General features: G+C 54.1%; 1 protein-coding gene across 1 annotated transcript in view; it reads left to right on the top strand.

Moving 5' to 3' along the window:
- LOC129047449 (ras GTPase-activating protein 3-like) overlaps positions 1–23,112 on the top strand; it is a 106,692-nt gene extending 83,580 nt beyond the window's left edge. The window contains 11 exon segments of the mRNA XM_054534798.2: positions 43–112; positions 3,401–3,477; positions 7,189–7,293; positions 9,588–9,744; positions 10,251–10,399; positions 11,153–11,267; positions 12,534–12,608; positions 13,563–13,686; positions 16,073–16,179; positions 17,913–17,990; positions 20,291–23,112. Coding sequence (XP_054390773.1) covers positions 43–112; positions 3,401–3,477; positions 7,189–7,293; positions 9,588–9,744; positions 10,251–10,399; positions 11,153–11,267; positions 12,534–12,608; positions 13,563–13,686; positions 16,073–16,179; positions 17,913–17,990; positions 20,291–20,350 — 1,117 coding nt within the window. The 3' untranslated portion in view covers positions 20,351–23,112.
- The last annotated feature ends 4,781 nt before the right edge of the window (positions 23,113–27,893 follow it).

Below are 27,893 nucleotides of genomic sequence, written 5' to 3'. Positions count from 1 at the left end.
GCGTTGCTTTAATCCCAATCCTTTCTCTCTCGATAACGGATTGGAAGCAAAGAAGACGAAAGTGAAGAGGAAGACCAACAACCCCCAGTTCGATGAAGTGTTTTATTTTGAGGTTGGTATCTTCGTGGGTCAACGTCAAGTGAAAACTCTGCACCTGAGACACGTTGGCAGAAAGTCTGGATCAGAACGATCTCGGTCTCTTTCCTCTGGAAGGAACTTCGAGAGAGAAGCCAGCCCCGCTGGCCAGCCCTGGGTTCCCTCCAGAGAGAAGCCAGCCCAGCCGTGGAAGTTCCTTCCAGAGAAGAGCAAACCCGGCCGGCCGGCAGGCCCGCCCTGGGATCAGAACGATCTCCATTTCTTCCCTCTGGAAGTTCTTTCCAGAGAGGAGCGAGCCCCACCGGCTGGCCCTGGGTTCCTTCCAGAGAGGACTGAGCCCAGCCAGCCAGCCCTGGGGATTGGACCCGTGGCCCCAGGATCTTTCCCTCCTCTCCCGAGAGAGAAAGGCCATTCGTTGTCTCCCGAACTGGCCCAGATTTGAGTTAAAAGATGACAGATTAATGCTTTCCAAATTACTAGGACCTTGGGGGTTTTTGTTTTTTTGGCTGCTCCACCCAGGCATCCTGAGCAGGCGGAAGGCTTGTTCCAGTGGAAATAGGCAGGGTTTTGAAACAAAGGGGAAAGGATTCAGACACAGAGATCCTCTCAGATTATGAAGCACCAAAATCCGTGAAAAGGAGGGTACAAGGGTGCCCGTGGTGGAGTGGGACCCGCGGCGCAGTTTTGGGACAGCTGCATCTCGTGGAGTGAGGGCCTGCCATGTGGCTGGTGCAATTTTGGGACAGCTGCATCTCGTGGAGTGAGGACCTGCCATGTGGCCGGCGCGGTTTGGGGACGGCTGTGTGCAGGGCCTTTAGGCAGATGCTCTTCCCATCCACAAATGCTCCCCTGCACAGGCCCTGGAGATGTGAGGATGGATGAGGCCTCTGTGGCAAGAGCATGGCCAGTCATGCCTGAGGGGTCGGGCGGGCTCCCCTGAGCCATGATGGCTGAGTGGGGCTCGATGCATGCAGCTCTCAGGGGACCGTAGGAGAGTGGACCTACCGGTCAGTGGGTCCTGACTGAGCAGGACCCACTGGCACTGCTGAGGCTCGAAAGGGCCCCACAGGCAGAGGTGGGAGCTTGGTGTCCGAAGCCAGAGCCAGGCTTTCAGGGCCACTGTGAGGAGGGCTTTGGAGGTGGAATCTGTTCTCTGTCTCAAATGGAAGCCTCACTTATAGACAGGCAGAGAAGATGGTTTTGCCAGAGCGAGGGAAGGCAGGGAGCTGCCAGGCTCCCAGGGGCCGGGTGGGCCCTGTTGGTGGTGCAGGACCTGCACCTCCATCCTGCAGCATGGACCGAGTTCCAGGTGGCAGCTCCCCCCGCCTCAGTTGCTGGCTCGGCTGCCACACACAGAGCTTTCATACACACAGTGGGGTAGAGCTCGCCCACTGCCTGGCCACACATGGGTGCTCATCACATTTGCAGTGTTCTCACACCGTTTCTACCGTGTGCACTCCCATTTCACTCTGTAAAGACGTGGGTCTCAGCCTACTCGAGCAATTTAGTGACCACAGACAGTCTGAAAACCATGGTCTGCATCACCACCTGTGGGGCTCCAGGGAAGGCCCGGACCTCGCTGACCGCTGCTATGTGGGACATGCGGGGCCCTGCTCTTTGGGCTCTGTGACCTTTCACTCCATCTCCACCCCTTCCTTAGCAGCCACAGACCTCTTTCACCAGAACCCTGTCTCTTTCGGCTTCAGCTGCTTCTGACCCAGCTGGAGGCCGAGCCCCGGGGAGGGAGCGTGTCCCCCGCAGGGTGTGGTCAGACAGCCACCTACTGGGAGCAGACCCAGGAAAACAGATGTTCCGTTTCCATGGGAAGCAGCATCTGTACCATTTTCTTCCAGTAGACACATTAAGGCCCTTTAACTCTCTAAATGAGATTAAATAATCTCATAAATTTGGTAGGAGCTGCCTTCATTCACTCAACAGATGTGTCAGGTGCCAGCACCATGCTGATCATCAGCTGGTGATAAGATGTGGGAGAAAACAGAGGAGTCCGAGGCCACCACACCAGGCCAGCGTGGTAGGGATGCAAACAGGCAAGCCCCTACAATAGCTCCCGACCTGCCCTGCAGAGAGGGCATGAGGCAGGGGCACTGAGGGCTTCCTGGAGGAGACATTGCCTGACCTGCTCTGCAGAGAGGGCGTGAGGCAGGGGCACCAGGGGCTTCCTGGAGGAGGCATTGCCTGACCTGCTCTGCAGAGAGGGCGTGAGGCAGGGTCACCAGGGGCTTCCTGGAGGAGGCATTGCCTGACCTGAGTTTCATGAGATGGGGAGGTTGGGGGGAAGCAAATTTGAGGACAGTGGTGTATAGGTCGGGAAGGAGGAGGCATCAGCAGCCCTCAACCCGAAGCAGAGAACTGCCCCTGCATGATCTTCACCTCAGTTTACCAATCAGGAAGTGCAAGCTCAGAGGTTAGGCAGTTTTAGCAACATGATTTTGGTGTCAAGCCCTACATCAGAACTTTGAGCTAAGAGCTCCTGAGCCAGCATCACTGCTGAGGCCCGGTGAAGGTGGGGCAGGGAGGGAGGCCGGGCAGGAGGGAGCTCTTCTTGTAAACGCAGGTGACCTGGTGCACGGCTGATGGTGGTTAAATCGGAACTCCAGGTGGTAACCGACTGTGGTCTCCTGGAGCCCGTGGGGCGGCCTCCTGCTCTGCTGCAAGGGCCCTGCTGGCTGGTGGGGGGGGGTCCCGGAGCCTCGACCCTTCACGCCTTCACTTCCTTTCTGTTCTAAGGAACCCACGGTGCGGAGGTATCAGGAGGAAGTTAGCAGCGTCTTGACTTTCCACCGTCTGACCCTCCCCAGAGTGCTGGGGTCTGTTAGGGGCTGGCCAGATTCAGGCACCACAGACCTCACGCTTTTCACTTCCTGTTGGCAAATAGAGCCTTGAGGTGGGGCCACGGGAGGGTGGTGCTGCTTCGTCTCCATGGCAGAGGGGACCCTCCCTCCCTCACGGAGTGGCAGGCCCAGAGCAGGCGCAGGTGAGGGACGTTTAGGTCCCCAGAGCCCGGCACCCATCAGGAGCCGCTGGGAGAGTCCAGCCGTGGCCATGAACAGCCTTGGGGTAGGTCTCACCTGGGTCTGCCCCTCCAGGGGCACTGTGAGTAGGAAATGCTGGCACTCAGGAAGCCAGGCCTGAATCCCGAATCCCGCCTGGCGCCTTCCTGATTGTGGCCCTTGAGTGGCGTGTGGCTAAGCGCAGAGGGTAGGGCAGCCCGGGGCCTAGGTCCACATATACCCCTACCTGGTGGCACCGAGGTCTCAGCGCTTTCTCTCTCGTCTGACTCCAGGTGACCCGGCCCTGTAGCTACAGCAAGAAGTCCCACTTTGACTTTGAGGAGGAAGACGTGGACAAGCTCAAAATCAGGTGAGAAAACCAGGCTCCATGTCCCCAACTTGGCAGTTTTCACCCAAACTCCTCAGCTCTTTTGTTCTTTGTTACTAAATATAGGGTCATAGATAGAAATGAATTTCCATTTTCTTGGTAATTTTCACAACAGGATGTTAGAAGTTGTAGTTGAATTGACAGCCTGTGGGTGGTGTTAGGGCTCACCTTGCAATACCTGTGAAGAGGCGAAGGCCAGAGGTCCGCATCCCTCTGGCCGTAAGGCTTCATCTACCTGGAGTGACGGGGGCTGCAGCCGTTCTTAAGGTCTTATTCTAAGCCCTCCGCCTTCCATGGGTTCAGGCCTCACTCAGAGGTTGCAGGGACTGGCGGGTCAGTATGGCGCCTGGCCCTGACCGAGCAGGACCCAACGGCACTGCTGAGACTCTCAGCTGGGTGGCCTCTGTGGAGACCCTGTCCCCTTTGACTCGAGTGAAACGCTCTCACCTGGCGTCCTGGGTTCATGTTTCCTGCGTATGGTCATAGAAGCTGCATCTTCAGCCTTTGCCCATGGAGCCCCCACCGCCCTTTCCTGGCTCCTCAATGCCTCACAGGGGAAATGGGGAAATCGCTTGTGGGTTCACACAGGTCAGGACGCGATCTCAGGCCCAGGATTTAGAGAGCCCCACGATCCCGCTGACTCAGAGTTCTGGGGAGGGCAGGCGTCAGAATGTGCCCTTCACAAACCCCGGCGGGTTCCCTCCAGTGAAAATAAGCTGGATTCCTGCTTGTTTTTGAACGTAGCCTCTGTTCCTTCTGTACCAATGAATGCCCCCATCCCCTATGAAGAGGCAGATGAGCCTCCCCTGAAGCCCCCGAATCTTTCCATGCTGGACAGAGAAGGAAGGAAACGGCTCCCTCCTGACCCTCCCCAGCCGGCCCTGAGACCCCGAGCCTGGGATGTCCCCAATCCTGGGCTGACCCCGAGCCTGGGGTGTCCCCCAAGCCTGGGCTGTCCCCGAGCCTGGGCTGAATCAGAGCCTGGGATGTCCCCAAGCCTGGGCTGACCCCGAGCCTGGGATGACCCCGAGCCTGGGATGCCCCCGAGCCTGGTATTCTCCCGAGCCTGGGATGTCCCTGAGCCTAGGATTCTCCCGAGTCTGGGCTGACCCCGAGCCTGGGATTCTCCCGAGCCTGGGATGCTCCCTGAGCCTGGGATGTCCCCGAGCCTGGGCTGATCCTGAGCCTGAGATTCTCCCAAGCCTGGGATTCTCCCGAGTGTGGGATGCTCCCTGAGCCTGGGATGCTCCCGAGCCTGGGATGCTCCCGAGCCTGGGATGTCCCCGAGCCTGGGCTGACCCGGAGCCTGTGATTCTCCCGAGCCTGGGATTCTTCCGAGCCTGGGATTCTCCCGAGCCTGGGATGCCCCTGAGCCTGGGATGTCCCCGAGCCTGGGATGTCCCTGAGCCTGGGATGTCCGCGAGCCTGGGATGTCCCTGAGCCTGGGATGTCCCTGAGCCTAGGATGCACCTGCTTTCTTTAGGTCATTTTGGAGAATGTGCTGGCCATCAAATCCCTGGTCACGCTCCTTCCCAGGGGCTGACACTGCCCCGGGGGGACCCTTAATGGGACACGTGGAGCCGGTGCGTGGCTCAGGCCCTACGGCTGCTGGGAGGCGTGGTTTTGTGGTTGAGAACCGTAGGAATGTCCCTGATGTTATCGGTCAGATCCGCCTCCGATAGTTGTCTCCATCCTGAACCATAGAATGTCCCTGACGTGGTCAGTCAGATCCACCTCCTGAGGGGTCAGGGTCCTGAACCATGGGAATGTCCCTGACGTGGTCGGTCAGATCCCAGCTCCTGAGGGGTCAGGGTCCTGAACCATGGGAATGTCCCTGACGTGGTCAGTCAGATCCAGCTCCTGAGGGGTCAGGGTCCTGAACCGTAGGAATGTCCCTGATGTGATTGGTCAGATCCACCTCCTCAGGGGTCAGGGTCCTGAACCATAGGAATGTCCCTGACGTGGTCGGTCAGATCTGCCTCCCATAGGGTCTCGGTCCTGAACTGTAGGAATGTCCCTGGCGTGGTCAGTCAGATCTGCCTTCTCCAGGGACTCACGCCAGCCCCTTTTTCAAGAGAAGGAAGCGCCATCATTGGTTTCTTTTTACACCAAGCTTTGAATTCAGGAGTGAAGTCCTAGTTATTAAATTTTTTAAAAGCACACAAAACATGTTTTAAATATTTCCCTTATTAAAGGTAAATGCGCCTCCCTGGCCACTCAGCACATTTTTTTAAAGTGTTCATGGGCAGATCAGCGGTCCCCTCATGTTCCTTCTGAAAGGAACGTGCTGTGGGTTCCTGTGCAGCCTGTCAGCCCTCCCCGGCCCAGACGCCAGTGCCTCTGCGGTGCCACTGCCCTGCAGGATTCGCAAGGGTAACAGAATCCCCGGCCTTCTGGAATCTTCTCCCTCCAGGGGGATGCCCCTGTGGCCACAGTGTGGTTAGGCCTGCCGAGTTTTACCCCCTGGGTAGGGCCGGCCACGTGTAACTGTGTGGTTTCAGGCCCGTGGGTAGGGCTGGCCATGTATGACTTCAGGTGTTTCAGGCCTATGAGTGGGTCCTGGCCATGAGGGACTGGGGTACCAGCCCTGTAGACTTGTTGCAGCTGGGGATGCTGTGTGTCTGTCAGAATTTCACAGCCCCAGGTCTGTGGACACGTACCGTCCCACACTAGGACAGAACATTAGTGGGAGCCGCTGCTATGTTAGACATTAGCAGAAGCTTCACAATGCTGGGCCTGGGCTAGTCACGGTGATTCGTGGACCATGCTGTGGTTTATGGCCACAGTTCTCCCCCCGCTGTGGTGTGCGTGGCCCCTGAATCCACTTTGTGCCCCTAGATCATGAGCAATCCATGGAGACAGGGTTCTACATTCAGGGGCAGGGCATTCACAAGAACCCAGTTTTGTTTTGAGGCACATTTTCATGTGACGAAAGCACAGAGCCCCTAGATGTTGAATCGGGCAGCCCATCCTCCACGGGCACCCTCCTCTCTACGGGCCCAAGTTCTCCATCATCCCCTGGATGTTGAATCGGGCAGCCCGACCTCCATGGGCACCCTCCTCTCTACGGGCCCAAGTTCTCTATCATCCCCTGCATTGAGCCCTGCAGATGGAGGCTGTTGGGCTGCATGCTGGGGCGGTGCGAGAGGCACATGCCGCAGGGCCCGGAGGGTCTCACTTGCCCGCCGTGCACAGACTGCTGGTGCTGGGCCTGTTGTGGGCAAAGGGGACAGATGGTGCTGGAGCCAAGAGCGGCAGCAGCCACATAGCTCCTGGGTGCACACAGCGACTCCTGGCTCCCTCCCGGCACAGAGCCTGGGGTCATGTAGCTCCTGGGTGCACGCAGCGATGCCCAGCTCCCTCCTATGTAAGAGCCTGGGGTCATGTAGCTCCTGGGTGCACGCAGCAACGCCCAGGCTCCCTCCTATCTAAGAGCCTGGGTCTGAGTCCGGGCCCATGGCCTTCCGCCTTCCTCTGCCTGCCCATTACCACTGGGAGACACTCATCTTTATTCCAAAGCCACAGGCTGGTCTGACGTGTTTTAAATGTGCCCCGTGGGCTGAGCCTTGATGGAGACTCTGGGAGGCGCTGCAGGCTCCACTCTGCTCCTGGGGGAACAAAGCGTGGCCTGTAATCTCTGCTTCACCCGGGCTGCCCGCCATCAGCTAGAGCTGTACCAATGCTGTTTTTCAGAGTCGACCTTTGGAATGCCAGTAACCTGAAGTTTGGAGATGAATTCCTGGGAGAACTAAAGATCCCGTTGAAAGTCCTGCGGCAGTCCAGCTCCTACGAGGCGTGGTAAGATGATGTTGCACCTGCAGACTTCAGCATCTCTGAGAGCCACAAAAACACGTGCTGCCTCTGAGTGGAAAGGCACAGAGGCCACCTGTGCTGGTCCTCAGCTGTGCCCAGCACCCACCTGCTCTTACTTTGCATGTAGCTCTGACGAGCTCTGGCTTGATGAGTTTCTGCCCCACAGCAGGTGAGAAACGGCAAGTGAGGAGAGGCAGCAGGGATCACACTGAGCAGGGACTCAGGATGGCTGGCACCTCAAAACAAGACAGGGAACGTGGGTGAAAGCAGCCCTAAGCCACGAGCAGCTCGCGGGGTCTGATCCTGGGCGAAAGTGGGACCCTGAGCCGCGAGCAGCTCGCGGGGTCTGATCCTGGGCGAAAGTGGGACCCTGAGCCGCGAGCAGCTCGCGGGGTCTGATCCTGGGCGAAAGTGGGACCCTGAGCCGAGAGCAGCTCGCGGGGTCTGATCCTGGGCGAAAGTGGGACCCTGAGCCGTGAGCAGCTCGCGGGGTCTGATCCTGGGCGAAAGCGGGACCCTGAGCCGCGAGCAGCTCGCGGGGTCTGATCCTGGGTGAAAGCGGGGCCCTGAGCCACGAGCAGCTCGTGAGGTCTGACGCAGTAGGGGAGGGCATCAGCAGCCGGTGCAGGAGCCCAGAATGCGCACACAGCAGGCCCTGCCCTGCGGCTGCGCTCTGGGTCTTGTTCTGGGCCCTCAGCAGCACCTCCTGTTGAGGGCGCATTACAGGGTTCTCCACTCCCCTCTGCACGTCTAGACCTCAGTGGTCGGCTCTGACCCAGAACCCACCCCAGGACATGTTGTATGTTGCTGCCTCCTGCCTTTCTTTTCTGTTGTCTCCAGATGCTTGGTGTTTTGGTGGAAGGAACAGGCCATTGTTTCATTTTACCTCCAGTTCATGTGTGTCCCTTAGCGACAGGCAGCTCCTGAGAGGGCCCGGAGTCACGGGAGGTGTGCATTCCCAAGGCGTGGACTGTGTGCCGGGGCCTCACGCCCCATGTGTCCCTCTGCCATGTGTGAGGGCAGGTCTCCATCCCAGAAACTGTGAAACACGCGTGTCTTTTGATTCTATGAAGACTGCATGGGCACAGGCCCCCTGAGCTGAGTTAGGCTTCCTCCTATGCTGAGTGAACCCCTGGCCCTGGTAGCCAAGGCAGCCACCACATACCCCAGAGAGCCCCAGGGGGCTAATGCCTTGCACACAGGCTCTACCCACCTGAGGCGGGGGTCTAATGCCTCAGACACAGGCTCCACCCACCTGACGGGGGCTGATGCCTTGGACACAGGCTCCACCCACCTGAGGGGGCTTTTAATGCCTCAGACCCAGGCTCTACCCACCTGACGGGGGCTAATGCCTCGGACACAGGCTCCACCCACCTGAGGGGGGCGCCAATGTCTTGGATACAGGCTCCACCCTCCTGACGGGGCTGCTAATGCGTCAGACACAGGCTCCACCCACCTGGCAGGGGCTAATGCCTCAGGCACAGGCTCTACCCACCTGAGCAGGAGCTAATGCCTCAGGCTCTACCCACCTGACGGAGGCTAATGCCTCAGACACAGGCTTAACCCACCTGAGCGGGGGCTAATGCCTCGGACACAGGCTCCACCAACGACCGGGCTGCTAATGCCTCAGACAGGCTCCACCCACCTGACGGGGGCTAATGCCTTGGACACAGGCTCCACCCACCTGACGGGGGATGGGGGGCCTCGGACACAGGCTCCACCCACCTGAGAGCTTAGACTACCTGGCCCACAAATGAGAGCAGAAGAGGGCTCCTGGGTGACTGCATGGGGTAGAACCAAAGATGGAAGAATGTCCGGGCCGGAAACGTCTCTTACAATGACCAGGTGCCCAGGTGGCCTGCCAGGCTCACCAGCCCAAGGCCCCCACCCCGTGACATCAGGAGCCACGGCACGCTTTGGTTGAAATAATTTTCATTTCCACCTGCTGCTGACACTGCCGGGTGTGGGTCTTAGGGCGAATCACTGACCACTTCTGCTCTGGTTCCCGGAAACCCGTTCCCTCCACGTTGCACGCCCCCATCCCCCTCCGCGTTTCCCCGCTTGACTCCTGCGCCTTTGGCTCCAACACTTGCCTTCTGGGGATCCCGGTAGCCCTGCTGGGGGTCTTCTGTGGGGAATCCCCAGGGGCTGCACTCTAGGGGGTCCTGCAGGATTACCCTCCTGACCAGTAGGCCTCAAGCAGGCAGCTGGGCTTCCCTGAGAGCTGCCCTTGGCAGGTGTAGCCTCATGCCTCCCCTCCATGTGTCCCTCCCACCCAGGTACTTCCTCCAGCCCCGGGACAATGGTAGCAAGAGCCTAAAGCCAGGCGACCTGGGCTCCCTGTGGCTGAACGTGATATACACGGAAGACCATGTGTTTTCTTCTGACTATTACAGCCCTCTGCGGGACCTGCTGTTGAAGTCTGCGGACGTGGAGGTGCTTGTCCACGCCGTGGCCTGTGGGTGTGGGCAGGAGGTGCCACCTGCCTGGGGCCACACCCCACACCCCGGCCCACCCCAGAGGGCACCTTCTCCCTGAGGGGGCCTTTCCCATGCCTCCCAGCCTGGCCTGTTTCCCGTCCAGATGCCTGGACCCGTTTGCTGGGCGCACTAGTCCGTCGACAGAGCCGTAGGAGCCTGGTGATGCTGAGGACTCTCCGGGTTGTTTGAGGGGGACCCCATCATCAGAGTCACTCTGTTAGCTCAGGGGCCCTAGAGCTGGCTGCATTTGGGGGTCGCTAGGAGGAGGTGTAGACGCCCCTCCAAGGGTCCAGCCAAGCAGCAGCAAATGGGAAGTTTGGTGCTTTTGCGAATGTGTGTGTTTCTGTCTCAGTAAAGAGCCGTATCTATTGTGGCTGGAAGTGAGACCCCAGCCAGGGTGGGGACAGGCCTCTGGGAGTCCTGCACCCCAGGCCCTGGCACTGACCTCGCCCCTCCCCGCAGCCCGTGTCAGCATCTGCAGCCCACATCCTGGGTGAGGTTTGCCGGGAGAAGCAGGAGGCGGCTGTCCCGCTGGTGCGGCTCTTCCTACACTATGGCAGGGTGGTGCCCTTCATCAGTGCTATCGCCAGCACGGAGGTGAAGCGGACCCAGTGAGTGCCCACCCTGCCCCGGGGAAGAGCGGCCTGGACCCGCTACAGGGATGGCAAGGTCGTCGCCGAGAACTGCGTCCTGGCGCAGGGCTTGAGGGAATTCAAGCGTCCCCAGAAACCATGTTGATTCAGGCTTACTTTCACAGACCCAGTTAATGATTCTTTTTTTTTTTTTTTTTTTTTTGAAAGCCCCATTTGCCTTTGAAATCCCGGGTAGAGTGAGTGAGTGGGGAGGGGAAACGGCTCCCAGGGCTCGAGGACAGCTCAGGTCCCCTTCCTGGGGCACTTTGGGAGCCCGTGAAAATGGAGCACGGCTTCCCTCAGGACCTGCCTAGTGCTGTTTCCAGACACCCTGTTCTAGAAACATCCAGCTGCACCTGCGGCCACTGTAGCTGGCAGGAGGGGTTTGCTTCTCTGCTGGCCCTTGGATGCTGCCAGGGTGTGGTGCTCAATTCTCTGCACAGGCCGCAGAGGGCGAGAGGACGGGAGGGCAAAGGACAGCCAGGCTCCTCCTGAGCTGGTGGCCACGCAGGCGGCCAAATGGTTCCCTCTGGCAGTGTCGACACAGGATGGTTCCATGGCCAGGGCCTCGAGCACCTGGCCTGGTTGTGCTCCTTGTAAAACGTCAGGAAGCTGACTGATGGGCGTGCGCTGACCTCACAGCCTACAGGCAGGTGCTCGGGGCCAGGCTCTGCTCCGTCTGCATTTCTGCATCCCCAGGAGACAAACGCTGTCCCCATCGCCATTTCCCAGGGACCCCAACACCATCTTCTGAGGAAACTCACTGGCGTCCAAGTGCATTGACGAGACCATGAAGCTGGCGGGGATGCATTACCTGCACGTCACCCTGAAGCCGGCCATCGAGGAGGTGAGCACAGGGCCCAGAGTCCTCAGCATCATGGGGCGTGGGGAGGATTTCCCCCGACAGAGGGCACAGCACAGGGATCCAGCCAGACCACGATCGGGGCTTGAAGGTCGGCCCCTCCGGCCTCACCTCAGGGATGCTGATTCATTCACTTTTATCAAGAGGATGTTCCCTGTGTACTCCAGAACCTTCCAAATTCTCCCAAATTAAAACTATACATAAGAAAATCCACCACTCCACTAAGGAAAACATGCAAGAAAAACCTGGCTCTTCCCAGGGAGACCTTCTTTCTCCACACATCCTGCAGTCCCCTGTGTCTGGGCCCTGGCTGCGTGGCACGTTTGAGCTGCACGCCCAGTCCTCACCCAACCCTCTGATGCACGCACACCCCCTCCTCACCTGACCCTCTGATGCCTGCCAGGCTGTGCCCCCCGTTTATGAGCGGCTTTGTAAACAGGTTCTTTGCAAATGTGAGAAAATTTAACATAGCATTCTGGTTTGCTCTGTGGGCAAAATCATGGCAGCATTTTGAAGTAAAAATATTATTAAAGCTTTGTGAGGCCTAGTCCGTGTGGGCTGGTGCACATCACTCTCCGAGAAAGCCCGACTTGTCTGATCACGGGTGCGCATCACTCCCTGGAAAAGCCCGGCTCATCTGATCATGGGCACGCATCACTCCTTGAGAAAGCCCGGCTCGTCTGATCATGGGTGCATGTCACTCCCTGAGAAAGCCCGGCTCGTCTGATCACGGGTGCGCATCACTCCCTGAGAAAGCCCGGCTCGTCTGATCACAGGCCCACGTCACTCCCTGAGAAAGCCCGGCTCGTCTGATCATGGGTGCACATCACTCCCTGAGAGAGGCTGGCTCATCTGATCATGGACACGCATCGCTCCCTGAGAAAGCCCGGCTCATCTGATCACAGGCGCATCGCTCCCTGAGAAAGCCCGGCTCGTCTGATCCCCGCCATAGACTGGGCCCCGGGCCTGGTGTTTGCGCCTGACCTCTCAGTTGTCCCTCGGCAGCCAGTGACACAGGCCCAGGGTTGTCCCCTTGCAGCCGAGGCTCGGGGCGACACCACCCCCACGGTGGCCCTGCAGTCTGGCCTCACCGTGCCCCTCCGTGCCAGTGGCCGGGTTCGGGGAGCTGTCCCGGCATTTTCTGGATGAGGCTCAGGGTCTGCATCTCAGCCAGGCCTGAGACCCCCTCCTCCCTCCTTGCCTGTGCCACTGGAACCCACTCACAGAGCCCCGTCTTAAACCTCTCCCTAGATATGCCAGAGCCACAAACCCTGTGAAATCGATCCTGTGAAGTTGAAAGACGGAGAAAACCTTGAAAACAACATGGTAGGTTTTGTTCATGAACCAACCAAAGCCAGTCACCTGCTTGGGGTTTTTCAGCCGGTGTCTGCCTGGAAGCTCTGACTCACCCCGTGACCCCGGTTGGGGTGGGAGCAGGACCGGGCGTGGGGATACCTGCCTCACCTGGCTACAGTACGCTGGCTGCACTGCTGGGAGGCCTCAGCCACCACTTTGGGCCTGGCCTGTGTGCCCGGCTCTGCCCCCTCTGTGGGGTCCGGCCTGCACACCTGGCTGTGCCTCCCCTGGGGGGGTCTCGGCCAGTTCTGCCTCCCCTGGAGTGATCCGGTCTGCACATTCCAGCTCTGCCTCCCCTGGAGTGATCCGGTCTGCATGGCCCAGCTCTGCCTCCCCTGGAGGGTCTGCCCTGCACACCCGGCTCTGCCTCCCCTGGAGGATCCTGACCAGCTCTGCCTTCACCCCGGCTCTGCCTTCCCTTGGGCGATGGCTCCTGCCCCTCCCTTTTCCTAGGACAGGATGGCCTCCCCACCTCCCCACCTCCCCAGGCTGTCCCCAGAGCTGTGTCCTGCGTTTTAAAACAGCAAAACTCCCTGATGTTGAACTTGCTCCAACATTTTAGTCACTTCACATGATACTTCTTGCAGAGCGTGCTGTTTGGTCATCTCTGTATGTAAATGACAAGACAGAGCTCTTGCCTTGGGCAGGCATATTCTGGTGAGTGTCCGTTCCCCACTCAGTAAACCAGGTCGGGGCCGAGCCGGGGAGCCGACGTGGTGCCCGTGTAGTGATTTTCACACGTGAATCGCCACAGCTCCCAGCACAGATTTCCAGGGAGTGGCTGTTCACACGTGTCTCGCTGCCGCAGCTGCCCTGCACCCGCCCTCAGCCCCTCCCCACGTGCCCCTCCCTGGGCGTGCCCTGGTGCTACACGCACCTGCGGGCAGCCTCGGGAGTGGGTCCCAGTGCCGTGTCCTGTTGCAGGAGAACCTACGGCAGTACGTGGACCGCGTCTTCCGCGCCATCACTGAGTTTGGGGTGAGCTGCCCGACCGTCATGTGTGACATCTTCTTCTCGCTCCGGGAGGCAGCGGCCAAGCGCTTCCAGGGTGAGTGCCCCGGACACCCTTACGTTGCTGAGAAACAACCATAGCCCCATGCAGGCAGAACCCCCCGCAGCCCTCGCTGGACTAGAACTGCGGGGTCGTGAACCCCAGTTCCGATGCTGGATTTTTCTGGGGTTTGTGCCGGGCCAGTGTTCCCTAGTTCACCACCGCGGTGGTCTCCGGGGGACCCCAGCCCTGGAGTTCACGACCTCAGTGGTCTCCGGGGGACCCCAGCCCTGGAGTTCATAACCGCAGTGGTCTCCAGGGGACCCCAGCCCTGGAGTTCACAACCGCAGTGGTCTCCGGGGGACCCCAGCCCTGGAGTTCACAACCGCAGTGGTCTCCGGGGGACCTCAGCCCTGGAGTTCACAACCACAGTGGTCTCCGGGGGTCTGCAGCCCTGGAGTTCACCACCGCAGTGGTCTCTGGGGGTCCCCAGCCCTGGAGTTCACGACCTCAGTGGTCTCCGGGGGACGCCAGCCCTGGAGTTCACAACCGCAGTGGTCTCTGGGGGTCCCCAGCCCTGGAGTTCATGACCGCAGTGGTCTCTGGGGGTCCCCAGCCCTGGAGTTCACGACCGCAGTGGTCTCTGGGGGGGGCCGGGAAGGGCGGCCGGGCTTTGTCGGGGTGGGATGTGAATTTTCCTGATGCGGCCCCCCGGGTTTTCCCAGTGGTTTCTTTTTGTGGCCGACCCTGGCAGGGCCCAGAGTGGTGTTGGCAGCTCTGCCTGCCCGTGTCTTTGAAGAGACAGGACCCCTGGGGGAGCTGCCCTTTCTTCAAACCCCCAAGCCGGAGATCCCCAGGGACCTGGGCATCCAGCACCCAAACCCCACTTCTCAACCTTGCCGACCCTCAGGGAGGAGCTGGGTGCCTGTACCTGCTCGTCTCCTGCGATGCTCAAGACCCCGCCGGGACTCAGGCTATGGGGTGCTGAGAGGCTCAGCGAGGGCCTTGCCACTGGCTCCTCTCTTCCTTGCGTGTCCTGCAGCCTCGGGACAGCTGCAGACACCCCAGGGTGGCCATGGCCCTGCAGAGCCATCTGCGCTTCTGCTTCCCCAGGAGACAAACACTGTCCCCACCCCTGTTTCTCAGGACATCAGTCAGACAGCGCCGGCCGAGGGGCTCAGGGTTCTGGGGGAGGCAGTTCCCAAGCACAACCCAGCCCCAGACCCACTTTGAACAAGGTGGAAGTGAGGAGATAAAACACATCCTCTCACCCAGATGAGCACAGACCACTGTGGAATGAGTCTGTGGCAGGCACCAAAGGGGCTGTGCTGTGTGGTGGTGATGAGAGATGGAGAGAGACAGGGAGAGATGGAGAGAGAGAGAGACAGGGAGAGAGAGAGAGACGGAGAGAGACAGGGAGAGATGGAGAGAGAGGCAGAGACAGACGGAGAGAGAGATAGAGACGGAGAGAGATAGAGATAGATGGAGAGAGAGACCGAGATGGAGAGAGAGAGAGACAGAGAGAGATAGAGACAGAGACAGGGAGAGAGAGATAGAGACAGAGAGAGAGATGGAGAGAGAGAGAGAGATGGAGAGAGAGATAGAGACAGAGACAGAGACAGAGATAGGGAGAGAGACAGAGGGAGAAAGAGAGATGGAGAGAGAGACAGACGGAGAGAAAGAGGGAGAGAGAGAGATGGAGATAGGGAGAGAGAGAGATGGAGATAGGGAGAGAGACAGAGAGATGGAGAGAGAGAGAGAGCGAGCCAGAGCCAGAGAGAGGGAGAGAGAGAGCCAGAGACAGATGGAGAGAGAGGGAGGGAGAGAGAGAGAGAGAGATAGAGAGACAGGGAGAGGGACAAGGGGGGGGGGAGAGAGAGCCAGAGACAGATGGAGAGAGAGAGAGGGAGAGAGAGACAGGGAGACGGACAAAGAGAGGGAGAGAGACAGAGAGATGGAGAGAGAGAGAGAGAGACAGATGGAGAGAGAGAGGGAGAGAGAGAGCCAGAGAGGGAGAGGGAGAGAGAGAGAGGGAGAGACAGAGATAGAGAGACAGGGAGAGGGACAGATGGAGAGAGAGAGATGGAGAGAGAGAGAGAGAGACAGATGGAGAGAGAGGGAGGGAGAGAGAGAGCCAGAGATAGAGAGAGACAGGGAGAGGGAGAAAGAGAGGGAGAGAGATGGAGAGAGAGAGAGACGGAGAGAGACAGGGAGAGAGACAGAGGGAGAGAGATGAGAGAGAGAGAGGGAGAGAGATGAGGGGAGAGATAAAGAGATGGAGAAAGAGAGGGAGACAGAGAGAGGGAGAGAGACAGACACAGGTGGAGATAGATCCAGGACTGTGGCTGGACTTCCCTGTGGACCCTCAGGGGGCCGGGGCATGGTGTCCCCACGAGGCCACTGTGCCCGAGGGAAAAGGTCACCCCGCCTCTGTCTCCCGCAGATGACCCGGACGTCAGGTACACTGCAGTGAGCAGCTTCATCTTCCTGAGGTTCTTTGCGCCCGCCATTCTCTCACCCAACCTCTTCCAGCTCACGCCGCACCACACAGTGAGTGACCAGCTGAGGGACCGAGGTTTTCTGAGCTGTCCTGGGACACCGGCCTGGGTCGGGGCATCTGCGTGGCTGTAGGGGGCCGACCGTGTGGAGTGTGGAATGCGTGGGGAGTGTGTGTGGAATGAGGAGTGAGTGGGGAGTGTGTGGACGGTGCGTGGGGAGTATGGAGGTTGTGTGGAATGGGGAGTGTGTGGAGTGCGTGCGGAGTATGTGGATGGCACGTATAGAGTGTGGAGTGCATGTGGAGTGTGTGTGGAGTGCGTGGATGGTGCGTGGGGAGTGTGGAGTGCATGTGGAGTGTGTGGACGGTGCGTGGGGAGTGTGGACAGTACGTGGGGAGTGTGGAAGGTGTGTGGAATGGGAAGTGCGTGTGGAATGTGTGTGGACGATGCGTGGGGAGTGTGGACAGTGCGTGGGGAGTGTGGAAGGTGTGTGGAATGGGGAGTGCTGTGGAATGTGTGGAGTGTGTGGACGGTGCGTGGGGAGTGTGGAAGGTGTGTGGAATGGGGAGTGCATGGGGAGTGTGGAAGGTATGTGGAATGGGGAGTGAGTGTGGAGTGTGTGTAGAGTGTGTGGATGGTGTGTGGGGAGTGTGGAAGGTGTGTGGAATGGGGAGTGCGTGTGGAATGTGTGTGGAGTGTGTGGACGGTGCGTGGGGAGTGCTGGTGGATGCGCTGGGTCCTGGAACGTCCTTGTTGCAGGTTGTTCACTGACCTATTTAAGCTGTGTATGTTCTGGGGGAGTCGAGACAATGTCACAAAAGCAGTGGATGGTTTGGCCAAGGTTTTAGCTACTGGTCACCGCCCTGCTCTCCTCCCCTGCCCATCACATAGGGAGTATCGATCGGCGTATCATCCGTGTATTGAGTCAACAGATTCCTATTCAGCACTGATTTTCTCCAGGCCCCAATGTGGTTGCTGGGGCCATGGCTCTCAGGGTACAGGGATCTGGGGTGACCGTGTTGCATGTGCCGGTGGCAGAGCTGGAAGGAGATGGCCAGGGCGAGGGGACGTGAGGGATGGCCCATTCCCCAGCACTTCTTTTTTTTTTTTGTTGAGACGGAGTCTTGCTCCGTCACCAGGCTGGAGTGCAGTGGTACCATCTCGGCTCACTGCAACCTCTGCCTCCTGGGTTCAAGCAATTCTCGTGCCTCAGCCACCCTAGTAGCTTGGATTATAGACGTGCGCCACCATGCCCAGCTAATTTTGTATTTTTATTAGAGATGGGGTTTTACCATGTTGGCCAGGCTGGTCTCGAACTCCTGACCTCAAGTGATCTACCTGCCTCGGCCTCCCGAAGTGCTGAGATTACAGGTGTGAGCCACCAAGCCCGGCCCCCAGCACTTCTGAGTTGAACCTTCAAACCCTGTGAAGGCTGAGATGAGCCCCAGGCAGAGCCAGGAGACTCAGCACCCTGAGACTCAGCACCCCAGAGCCATGACCCAACCTGATGCTTTCGACTTTGAGATGCACCCTGCACACTGGGCCAAGAGGGTGGGTCCCCGCGGTGCCATCGGATGTTGCCTGCGGGACGATCTCAGCAGCTCCTGAGACTGTGGGACGCCCACCCCCTCCAGTCCCATCTGCGTTGCTACCCCTGTTTCTCCGTAGCTCATACACAAGCCACAGCAGCTCTGAGGTGACTCCTGCATTTCGTCCCCTCGATGTGGGACAGTTGCAGCATTTCTGTGAAGCTGACGTAGACTTTTCTTGCTCCTGCCTCCCCAGGACCCCCAGACGTCCAGGACGCTGACGTTGATCTCCAAGACCGTTCAGACCTTCGGCAGCCTCTCCAAGTCCAAATCTGTGAGTCCCTCTTCTTCATTTTCTCTTTTTAGGGACAACTGATTCTTTTCTCTCTTCAGAAAATACACGTGAAAAGCCTCCCACATGTGACAGAGTTGTAAGATAAAGGTCAAGAATGAAAGCCGGCACCACATCCCCTCCTGAAGCCCAGGACCTGAGCATCCCCGTCCCGCCCACCTCTCCCCTCCTAAAGTGAACCCCTTGCCTTTTTCGGGAGCCTGTGGCTCGTCGCTGGCCCCGTGGCAGGAGCAGCATCTGACCTGTCAGGTGTGGGAAGTGGCCAAACTGGCCAGGCAGGTGGCCTAACCTGGGGCCTCCTGGGCATCGCGGTGCTGGAGGCTCCTCCCCACGCCTTCCCCTCCTCCCGACGCGGCCCCCTCCTCCCCACGCCTTCCCCTCCTCCTCCCCACGCCTTCCCCCCCTCCTCCCCACGCCTTCCCCCCCCACGCCTTCCCCCCTCCTCCCCACGCCTTCCCCCCCTCCTCCCCACGCCTTCCCCCCTCCTCCCCACGCCTTCCCCCCTCCTCCCCACGCCTTCCCCCCCTCCTCCCCCCCACGCCTTCCCCCCTCCTCCCCCCCACGCCTTCCCCCCTCCTCCCCCCCACGCCTTCCCCTCCTCCTCCCCCCCACGCCTTCCCCTCCTCCTCCCCCCCACGCCTTCCCCTCCTCCCCCCCATGCCTTCCCCTCCTCCTGACGCAGCCCCCTCCTCCCCACTTGTTTAAATCCCGACCATCTATATTCTTTTGCAATAGGTTCAGCTGTGAGTAACTGCAAAACTCAAAACAATGGCCTAAACAAAAGTTTATTAATTTCTGTTGTTTAGTAAATTTAGAAGTATCAGAATAGAACTGGAAGGGTAATCAGTGGTTTTAGAGGAACAAGACCCTCCCAGCTTATTGCTCTGCCAGGAGTGTCTTCCATTCCTAAACTTACTTCATGATCCAAGATGGCTGCTGGAGCTCCAGCTATTACATTCCCATTTCACGCAACATAAAGGAAAAAAAGTGGAAGAAGAGCATACCTTCTCCCTGGAAGGAAATTCCCCAGAAATTACACACACCGTTTTTGTATATAGAAACTTAGTCACATGGATACACTCAGCTGCATAGGAAACTGTACTAGTTAGTTTTGCTACATCACAAACCACTATTCAGCAGCCTTAAACAATAAGCATTCATTTAGCACATGATTCTGCAGGCTGGCAATGTGCGCTTGGTCTATCTGGGCAAATGTTGTGCTCTTGATTGGGCCCATCTCAGGTACCAGCAGTTAGCTGCCTGGTTGGTCGGGTGCTGAGTGGCCCTCACCTGGGCTGTCTCCTCTCCATGTGGCATCCCATCCTCCCAAAGGCTAGCTGGGGCTGGTTCACATGATGGTAGGGCAGGATCCCAAGAGATTGAGTGGAAGTGTGCAAGTCATCTTGAGATCTAGGCTCAGAACTGGCACACTGTCACCTCCATCACACTGTATTAGCCAAAGCAAGTCACAAGACTGGCCTGGATTCAAGGGTGGGGAAATAGACTCTAATAGGAGAAGCTACAATGTCACATTGCAAAGGGGTGTGCCTATAGGGAGGAGAATAATTGTGTCCATTTTTGCAATCACTATTTCACAGAACTATAGTCTTAATTCTGAGGGACAGCTTGCATTTTCTTTGACACCAACTTTTAAAGCCCAGTTCAAAATGCACTTTCTCCTCCAGGAAGCCTTCCTTGACTATTGAGCTAGAATTCTGACCACCAAATATTTTTACCCATTTGTTCTGTGGCCTTTGCATGGCTACACATGGAGAGACACTGTCTCATCAGTGATGGTTCAGGATGACAGAAGGTGAGCCCTTTGCATCCTCAGAAGCCACCAAGAACTTAGACCCCATCTTCACCAAGATACTAACATTTCTGTTGAAACAAGTGCCCTTATGATTTAAAAGTAATAGACCCCTTGTTTCAATGGCAAGAGTATGAAATTGTTACTTTTGTTTTCAGCTAGCCCACAAGAGGCACGAAGAATCCATGTGACCCACAAGTAAGAGGTCAAATACTGAGATCTGGAAGGAATCCCTTAGCATCCAGAGCCTGAATAGATATATACATTCTTCATTAGAGAGGATGTCGGAACTAGTCCATGTGTACATTGGCATTTTTCTTTCTCCATTTGTAATTTTTCCTCCTCTCGGTATGACTGGAATCTAAATCAGTAGCCTAGAGTCCTTCTGGTTAATGAGGTTCTCATTTGGGAGGTTGCAGCCTAGGAGGCTATTAAAAAAAGAAAGGCTTCTTCTATAAACATCTCCTGCCAGCTGCTGAGAACTGGAGAGGAGGGAGAGCACAGGGGTGACAGCACAAAACAGGACCATTAAGGGAAGAAATCTGCAAAAGAGGAAAAATTCTTGGTCCACGTCCCTGGCAAAAGGATCCATGAATAGAAGTCCAAAGTGCAAAAGAAAACCCTTGGGAAGAAAGGAGGAGGGACAGGAGAGCCTTCCACTCATCCAAACAGGCCACTGGCATCCAAAGGGAGGCAGGAGGACAAAATCCCTGCCTGCGGATGCTTCCAAAATGTTTAAGACAAAATACCAGGACATTAAAAGTTGGAGGAGGGGTGGTCTCGGCATCTTCCCTCAACTCCTACAAGAATAAGAGCTTGCATTTGCTGAGTGATCACTGTGTGCTGGCCCACATTAATCATTTTTTTAATTTTTTAAAAGTTGTATATATTTAGGGGATATAAGTGCAGATTTCTTACCTGCATACCTTTCATTATGATGAGGTCTAAGTTTTTACTGTATCCATCACCCAAACAGCCAACATTGTACCCAAGAGGTAATTTTTCAACCCTCACTCCCCTCCTACCTTCCCACCTTTTGTAGTCTCCAGTGTCTGTTATTTTACTCTGTATGTCTGTGTGTACCCATTGTTTAGCTCCCACTTATCAATGAGCACACACAGTATTCGACCTCCTGTTTCTGAGTTATTTCACAAAGGATAATGGCCTTCAGTTCTATCCATGTTGCTGCAAAAGACATGGTTTCATTTTTATATGCATTAATTATCTCAAGGCCATAAGGTTGGAGCTGTTATTAACCCCATCTTCACAATGAGCCTGGTGATGCTCACAATTTTCCCAAGGCCACTCGGTTAATAAGTGGAAGAGGTAGAGTTCAAATCCGTTTCTCTGACTGCACAGGCCAGACTCCTGGACCTCTGCACCATCCTGGTCTTTGACACCATTATAGAGTAAAAGAGGAGATGTTTCAGAGCCTACCATAGACTCATCTGTCTTCAAGATTACCCATGGGATGAGGCTGTTAATGGACACAGCCTCTCATTGAAGAGCGCCTGAACTTTGTGAAGACAGCTGAGTGTTTACAAGTAAGAATGATGCAACAACAACAATAATAAATTGAGTCATTGTGTTAGGTACTGTGCTAACTGTCTAGATTATCTCACTTAATGCACTGATGTAAGAATTATTGTCCCCATTTCACAGATGAGAAAATAGAAGCTCAGAAAAGGTAAGTCACATGGCCAGGATCTCACAGTCAAGGAGTAGCAGAGCTAGAATTCAAACCCAGGTCTGAGACCAAAGAGCAGGCTCTTTGTTTATTGTTCTGAGGTGCCTCCTTAAGTGGGCAGCTTGGTCACTCATTGCTTCATTCACCCTTCAGATATAAACTACTACTCACTGTGTTTGGAAAATTTTTTAATTTCTAAAATTGAGGTGGGGGACTAGAAAGAAACCCATTGTATTTTTGTTTGACTGAGGGACACAAACCTTTTATTTGTCAAAAATGTAATAACTGCAAAGTACAATAAAATGAGATAGCTGTAATCAGTTTTTTATAAGCTAATTTCAGAAGTGACAGCCCATCAGGACAGCCATATTCCATTCACTAGAAGTGAGTCAGTAAGTCCAGCTCATGCTAAGGGGAGGGTATTACACAAAGGCATGAATACCAGGAGACAGGGATCGCTGGGGTCCCTCATAGAGGCTGCCTGCCACATCGTACCTTTCATAAGGTCACAAATACCTTTCAGTCATCCTATCACCTAATCTCTTAACATGCAACCTGCTTTCTCACTGAAAATCATGGTGTAAATTGAGTTATCCATCATTCTCAAGACTATGGAATCAAGGTAGAGCCCTGGTTTTCAAGCTTTTTGATGACAAAGATTTCTTCAAATAAAATCTTCCTCAAGGTGAATAGATATACTCATTGTTTTGTACTATAAAACAGAATACTTCTCAAGGTGAGAAAATAGAAAAACATGACTGATACACACAATAAATAGCACAGATGAATAACCAAAGCATTATTCTAAGCAAAAGAAGCCAGGAGCGCATACTGTATGGTTTCATTCATACAAAACTCCTAGAAAGAAAAGTCTAATGTATTGGGATAGAAAGAAGTTCAGTGGGCCAGGCCTGGTGGCTCATGCCTGTAATCCCAGAACTTTGGGTGGTTGAGGCAGGTGGATTGCTTGACCCCAGGAGTTCGAGAACAGCCTGGACAACATGGAGAAACCCCATCTCTTTGAAAAATACAACAAATTAGCCAGGCATGGTGGTACGTGCCTGTAGTCCCAGCTACTCAGGAGGCTGAGGTGGGAGGATTGCTTGAGCCCAGGAGGCAGAGGCTACAGTGAGCAAAGACCATGCCACTACATTCTAGTCTGGGTAACCAACAGACACCTCAGGGAGGGGAAGGGGAAGGGGAAGGAGGAGAGGAAGGGGAAGGGGAGGTTAAGTTCAGTGGAGTTGGGGTGGAGTTGGGGTGGAGATTAAGGATTAACTGGGAAGAGGAGCAAGGAGCCCCGCCCAACTCTTACTTAATCCCCACTGTTGGAGGTGGGGCCTCCTGGGAGGTATTTGGATCATGGGGGCGGATCTCATGAATGGTTTAGCACCATCCCTTTGGTGCTGTTCTTGTGATAGTGAGTTTACAGGACACACGATCATTTACAAGTATGTGGCACCTCCCGCCCTACTGATATGCCTCCTCCCCCTTGCCTTCCACCATGATTACAAGCTTGAGGCCCCCCTAGAAGCTGATGCTGGAGCTATGCTTCCTGTACAGCCTGCAGAACCATAAGCCAAATAAACCTCTTTTCTTATAAATTACTCAGTCTCATCTATTTCATTATAGCAATGCAAGAACAGCCTAATACATCATCATCAAAGCTTCTTTGCCTAAGACTTGCAGAGATAGACATGTCCTATCAGGCCCTCCTCAGCCTAACCTCTAACACCCACAGAAAACCCTAAAAAGTGAGAACCCAGTAAACATCCTGAATATCCTCTGATGGCTGTGAAAAGTTACTACACTTCAGCTGTTATTAACACCTGATAACTCATTAAAACCAGACTATCAACAAGCAGCAGGTTTCTTTCACACTCAAAGCATACCAGCTCCATTCTGAAATGATGGCTAAATTAACTCCAGAGAAGCAGCCAATAACCTCCTACTCTCACCCTGTTCACTCTTTGGGCTAATAAGTGCCTTCTTCATCAGCTGCCTTGGATAAAAAACAAATGACTGGGTTATACATTTTCTTGTACTTGATACATAAACCTTTCTGTGGAATATGATAACATAAATAATAAAGATGGCCATTGCTTATTGAATCACTTACTGTGTGTTGTGTCTTTTATACAGCATATAACACTATATGCTGTGGCGTCTATATATGCTAGTTATAACCCTCACCCTGAGCTGATTTAACTTTATCAATATGAAAATGGATACAAACAATGTAATCTAGTCACCCAATGTCATGCAGCTAATGTGGTGTCTCAGGTCCCTCTATTCCAAGCCTCAGGTTTAGAGTGAGACTAACGACCTGAACGTCAGGAAAAATTAATAAAGAAATAAGGACTTCCCTGCTGAGATACCCCAGGATAACTTGTACAAGTCTCCAAAGCCTAGCACACTGCCTGGCACATAGCAGGTGCTCAATAAAATCTTATGCTATGAGAAAACTGGAAGTCCTCATGCACTGTTTTGTGGGTTACAAAATGTGACCCCTGGACAGAGCATCTCTTGTTTTGAACTCCACAGGTAGTCAAATGGGGAGAGTGGGCATCAGAAAATACATAGGTGTATATAAGATAATCCACCTTTCAAAGGAGGCTGAATGGCAGCTCGAAGGCATAGAGAGAACCTAGGGCAAGCTTATCCAACCTGTGGCCCGAGACAGCTTTGAATGGGGCTCAACATAAATTCATCAACTTTCTTAGCTCATCAGCTGTTGTCGCTGTTAGCATATTCTATGTGTGGCCCAAGACAATTCTTCTTCTTCCAGTGTGGTCCAGGAAAGACAAAAGATTAGATACCTCTGACCTGGGGAAAAAGTACATTTTCTCCCCAGTGTCACAAAGGGTTGTCATAACAAAATATTCTAAAATCAGAAAGGACGAAAAAAAATTGAATAACTACCCAAAATGAAATAAAGTTAATTCATGAAATTATGAAATATTAGTCATGGTTTGATTTATTCTGCAGCTATATAATATCACTCCATCAACAACACAGAAACAAAAAAGTTCTCTCAAAAATGAATAATGGATATGTTCAATCAATCATGGCATAACCAGGGAATGGAATGCTTTGAAGCTATTAAAAAGTGTAATTGGCCAGGTGCAGTGGCTCACGCCTATAATCCCAGCAACGTGGGAGGCCGAGGCAGGTGGATCACTTGAGCCTAGGAGTTAGAGACCAGCCTGGCCAACATGGCAAAACTCTGTCTCTACTAAAAATACAAAAAATTAGTGGGCATGGTGGTACATGCCTATGGTCTCAGCTACTCGGGAGGCTGAAATGGGAAGATCACTTGAACCTGAGAGGTGGAGGTTGCAGTGAGCAAGATTGCACCACTACACTCCAGCCTGGGCAACAGAGCAAGACCTTGTCTAAAAAAAAAAAAAAAAAAAAGAAAACAATGTAATCAACACATATTTAAGGAGTTTTAATAACTAAATGAATAAAGTCAGTAATAAAACAGAAGATGAAGTATAATACCACTTTGCATAAACCATAAACTGATAAGAAAAATAATCTGGAAGGATGCGGAATAGAGAAATGTACAATTTTTTTCTAGATGGTCAGCTTATGGGTGATTTTTTAAATTTTATTTGGCATATCGGTGTTTTCAATTTTTATATAGTAAATGTAAATTGATTGTTGAATTTAAACTAAATAAGGGCCGGGCACAGTGGCTCATGCCTGTAATCCTAGCATTTTGGGAGGCTGAGGTGGATAGATCACAAGGTCAAGAGATCAAGACCACCCTGGCCAACATGGTGAAAACCCATCTCTAATAAAAATACAAAAATTAGCCAGGCGTGGTGCTTGCACATGTAGTCCCAGCTACTCAGGAGGCTGAGGCAGGATAATCGCTGGAACCCAGGAGGCAGAGGTTGCAGTGAGTGGAGATCGCACCACTGCACTCCAACCTGGCCAAAGAGTGAGACTCCGTCTTAAAAAGAAAAAAAAAAAACAAAAAAAACTAAATAAAACCTGTTGTAATGGTGGTGTTTAAACAGAGACCTAAGGAGAAGTCAGTCAGAGCCTAAAGTGGTCCCAGGAAAGGAATAAGAAGCTGGAAATTCAACCAGGCTTGGCAATTAGCAAAAGATCTGAGAGAATTTAGGTGGAAATCAGAAACTGCCAAAAAATGGAGGGCTTTTTAAAACCTCACACTACCGTGGTTCATGATAATGCCTCCGAAAACTCTGTCATAACTATTTTTCAATATGTCAAAGTAAATGTCATCTCTAGTTATCTAAAAACATCTTGATGCCTGATACCTACTAGAAAAAACAGCCCGAGTTTGTCCACAGTTTTCAGTTCCTGTGTCATTTCAGCGGCCTGGCGAGGAACTTTTCTTACTATATTGGCTCTCAGGTAGCTGTCTAACTAGACAATTTCATCTCCTCAAAGACTATCATGGAAAAAGAACAGGCCTGGAAGTCGAGAGAGGCAGCCCAGCTCTGCTATTCAGGCTGTGTGACCTTGGGCAAGTCTCTCCCCATGGTCTCAGTGGGTTGATCTATGGAACCCAAGCAATAAGATTCTCTCCCCCCAGGAATTTCAAACTTGGATTCCGAGATTGGAAAGTGAGACACATTAACGGTAGAACTCAAGAAAGGTAGGGGCTGGGGGCTGTCGCTCACGCCTCTAATCCCATAACTTCAGGAGGCCGAGGTAGGAGGATTGCTTGAGGCCAAGAGTTCAAGACCAGCCTGGGCAACAGAGAGAGACCCTGTCTCTACAAAAAGCAAATTAAAAATTAGCCAGGCATGGTGGCATGTGCCTGTAGTCTCAGCTACTTGGGAGGCTGAGGTGGCAGGATCTCTTGAGCCCAGGAGGTCAAGGATACAGTGAGCTATGATGGTGCCACTAGACTCTAGTCTGGGTGATGGAGTAAAACCCTGTCTCTAAAAAAAATTTTTTAAGAGAGGTAGATCATGAATTCCATCTGCTGCTAAGCTTCCGAAGCTCTATTAGTATTTTCCTTCCTATACAAACTCCTCTCTCATTCAGTGAGAGCACCTGTTATCCTAGCAATCAAGAATTTATTTTCCTTACGTTAATCAGAGTCAGTTTCTATTGCATGGAACCAGGCAACACTTAGCTACTGTGGCTTAGACAGAAGGAAGTCCTTCCTACCAGCATGAAAGGAATTGGTCAGTTAGGCAAAGGAGTTTGACCCACAGGGAAAAGCTGCCACACAGACTGTCATCCTTGGACTAAGAAGCAGGGGTCCAATGGGGAAAGTTGTCACATTCAATAAGGATTCTCGGTCAGCCCAACCACGCTCTCCGAACATCCAGGCATGAATCCCCACAGGGTAAGGCAGCAGAGAGGAGCAACAGTGAGCATGATGGGTTATCTATTCTCCCAGCTCCCCACAGCCCGCTGACTGCACTCAGCTGAGTGCAGGGCACCAACTTCTTGCATTTGAGTTTTTGTAGCTGCTGTTGGAATCTAATACAGTGCTTCTCAACTGGGAACCATTTTTCTCCCCGAAGAGCATCTGACAATGTCTGTGGACATTTTTGGTGATCACAAACTGGGAATGGGGGCTGGGCAGGGTGGTTTATGCCTGTAATCCCAGCACTTTGGGAGGCCAAGGCAGGTGGATCACTTTAGGTCAGGAGTTTGAGATCAGCCTGGTCAACATGGCGAAATTGCATCTTCACAAAAAATACAAAAATTAGCCAGGCGTGGTGGCAGGCACCTGTAATCCCAGCTACTCGGGAGACTGAGGCAGGAGAATTGCTTGAACTCAGGAAGCAGAAGTTGGAATGGGCCAAGACCATGCCACTGCACTCCAGCCTGGGTGACAGAGGGAGACTCCATCTAAAAAAAAAAAAAAAAATGGGGGGGGCAGGGATAATGGGGTGTTACTGGCATCCAGTAGGTAGAGACCAGGTGTAACCATTTCTTATTGTAACTGTAAAAACTTGCCATGAATTTAGTGGTTTCATTTTTTTGAGACAGGGTCTTGCCCTGTCACCCAGGCTGTAGTGCAGTGGCACCATCATAGCTCACTGTAGCCATGACCTCCTAGGCTCAAGCCATCCTCCCATCTTAGCCTCCTGAGCTGCTACGACTACAGGTCATGCCAGCATACCCAGCTAATTATTTTTTGGAGAGATGGGGCCCAGGCTGGTCTGTAACTCCTAGGCTCAAGCAATACTCCTGCCTCAGCCTCCCAAAGCACTGGGATCACAGGCATGAGCCACCATACCCAGCCAATTAAGTGGTTTTCAACAACTCAAATTTATTCTTACAATTCTAGAGGTCAGAAGACAAAAATGAGTCCACAGGGCTGCATGTCTTCCGGAGGCTCTAGGGGAGAATCTGTTCCCCACTTTTCCCAGCTACTAGAGGCTGCCTG

This window comes from Pongo abelii, chromosome 18 (genome assembly GCF_028885655.2).
Source record: "Pongo abelii isolate AG06213 chromosome 18, NHGRI_mPonAbe1-v2.0_pri, whole genome shotgun sequence".
In the NCBI taxonomy this organism is placed as follows: Eukaryota; Metazoa; Chordata; class Mammalia; order Primates; family Hominidae; genus Pongo; species Pongo abelii.
Note: the sequence above shows the minus strand (reverse complement) of the source record. Positions and strands in the feature narration are given on the sequence as shown.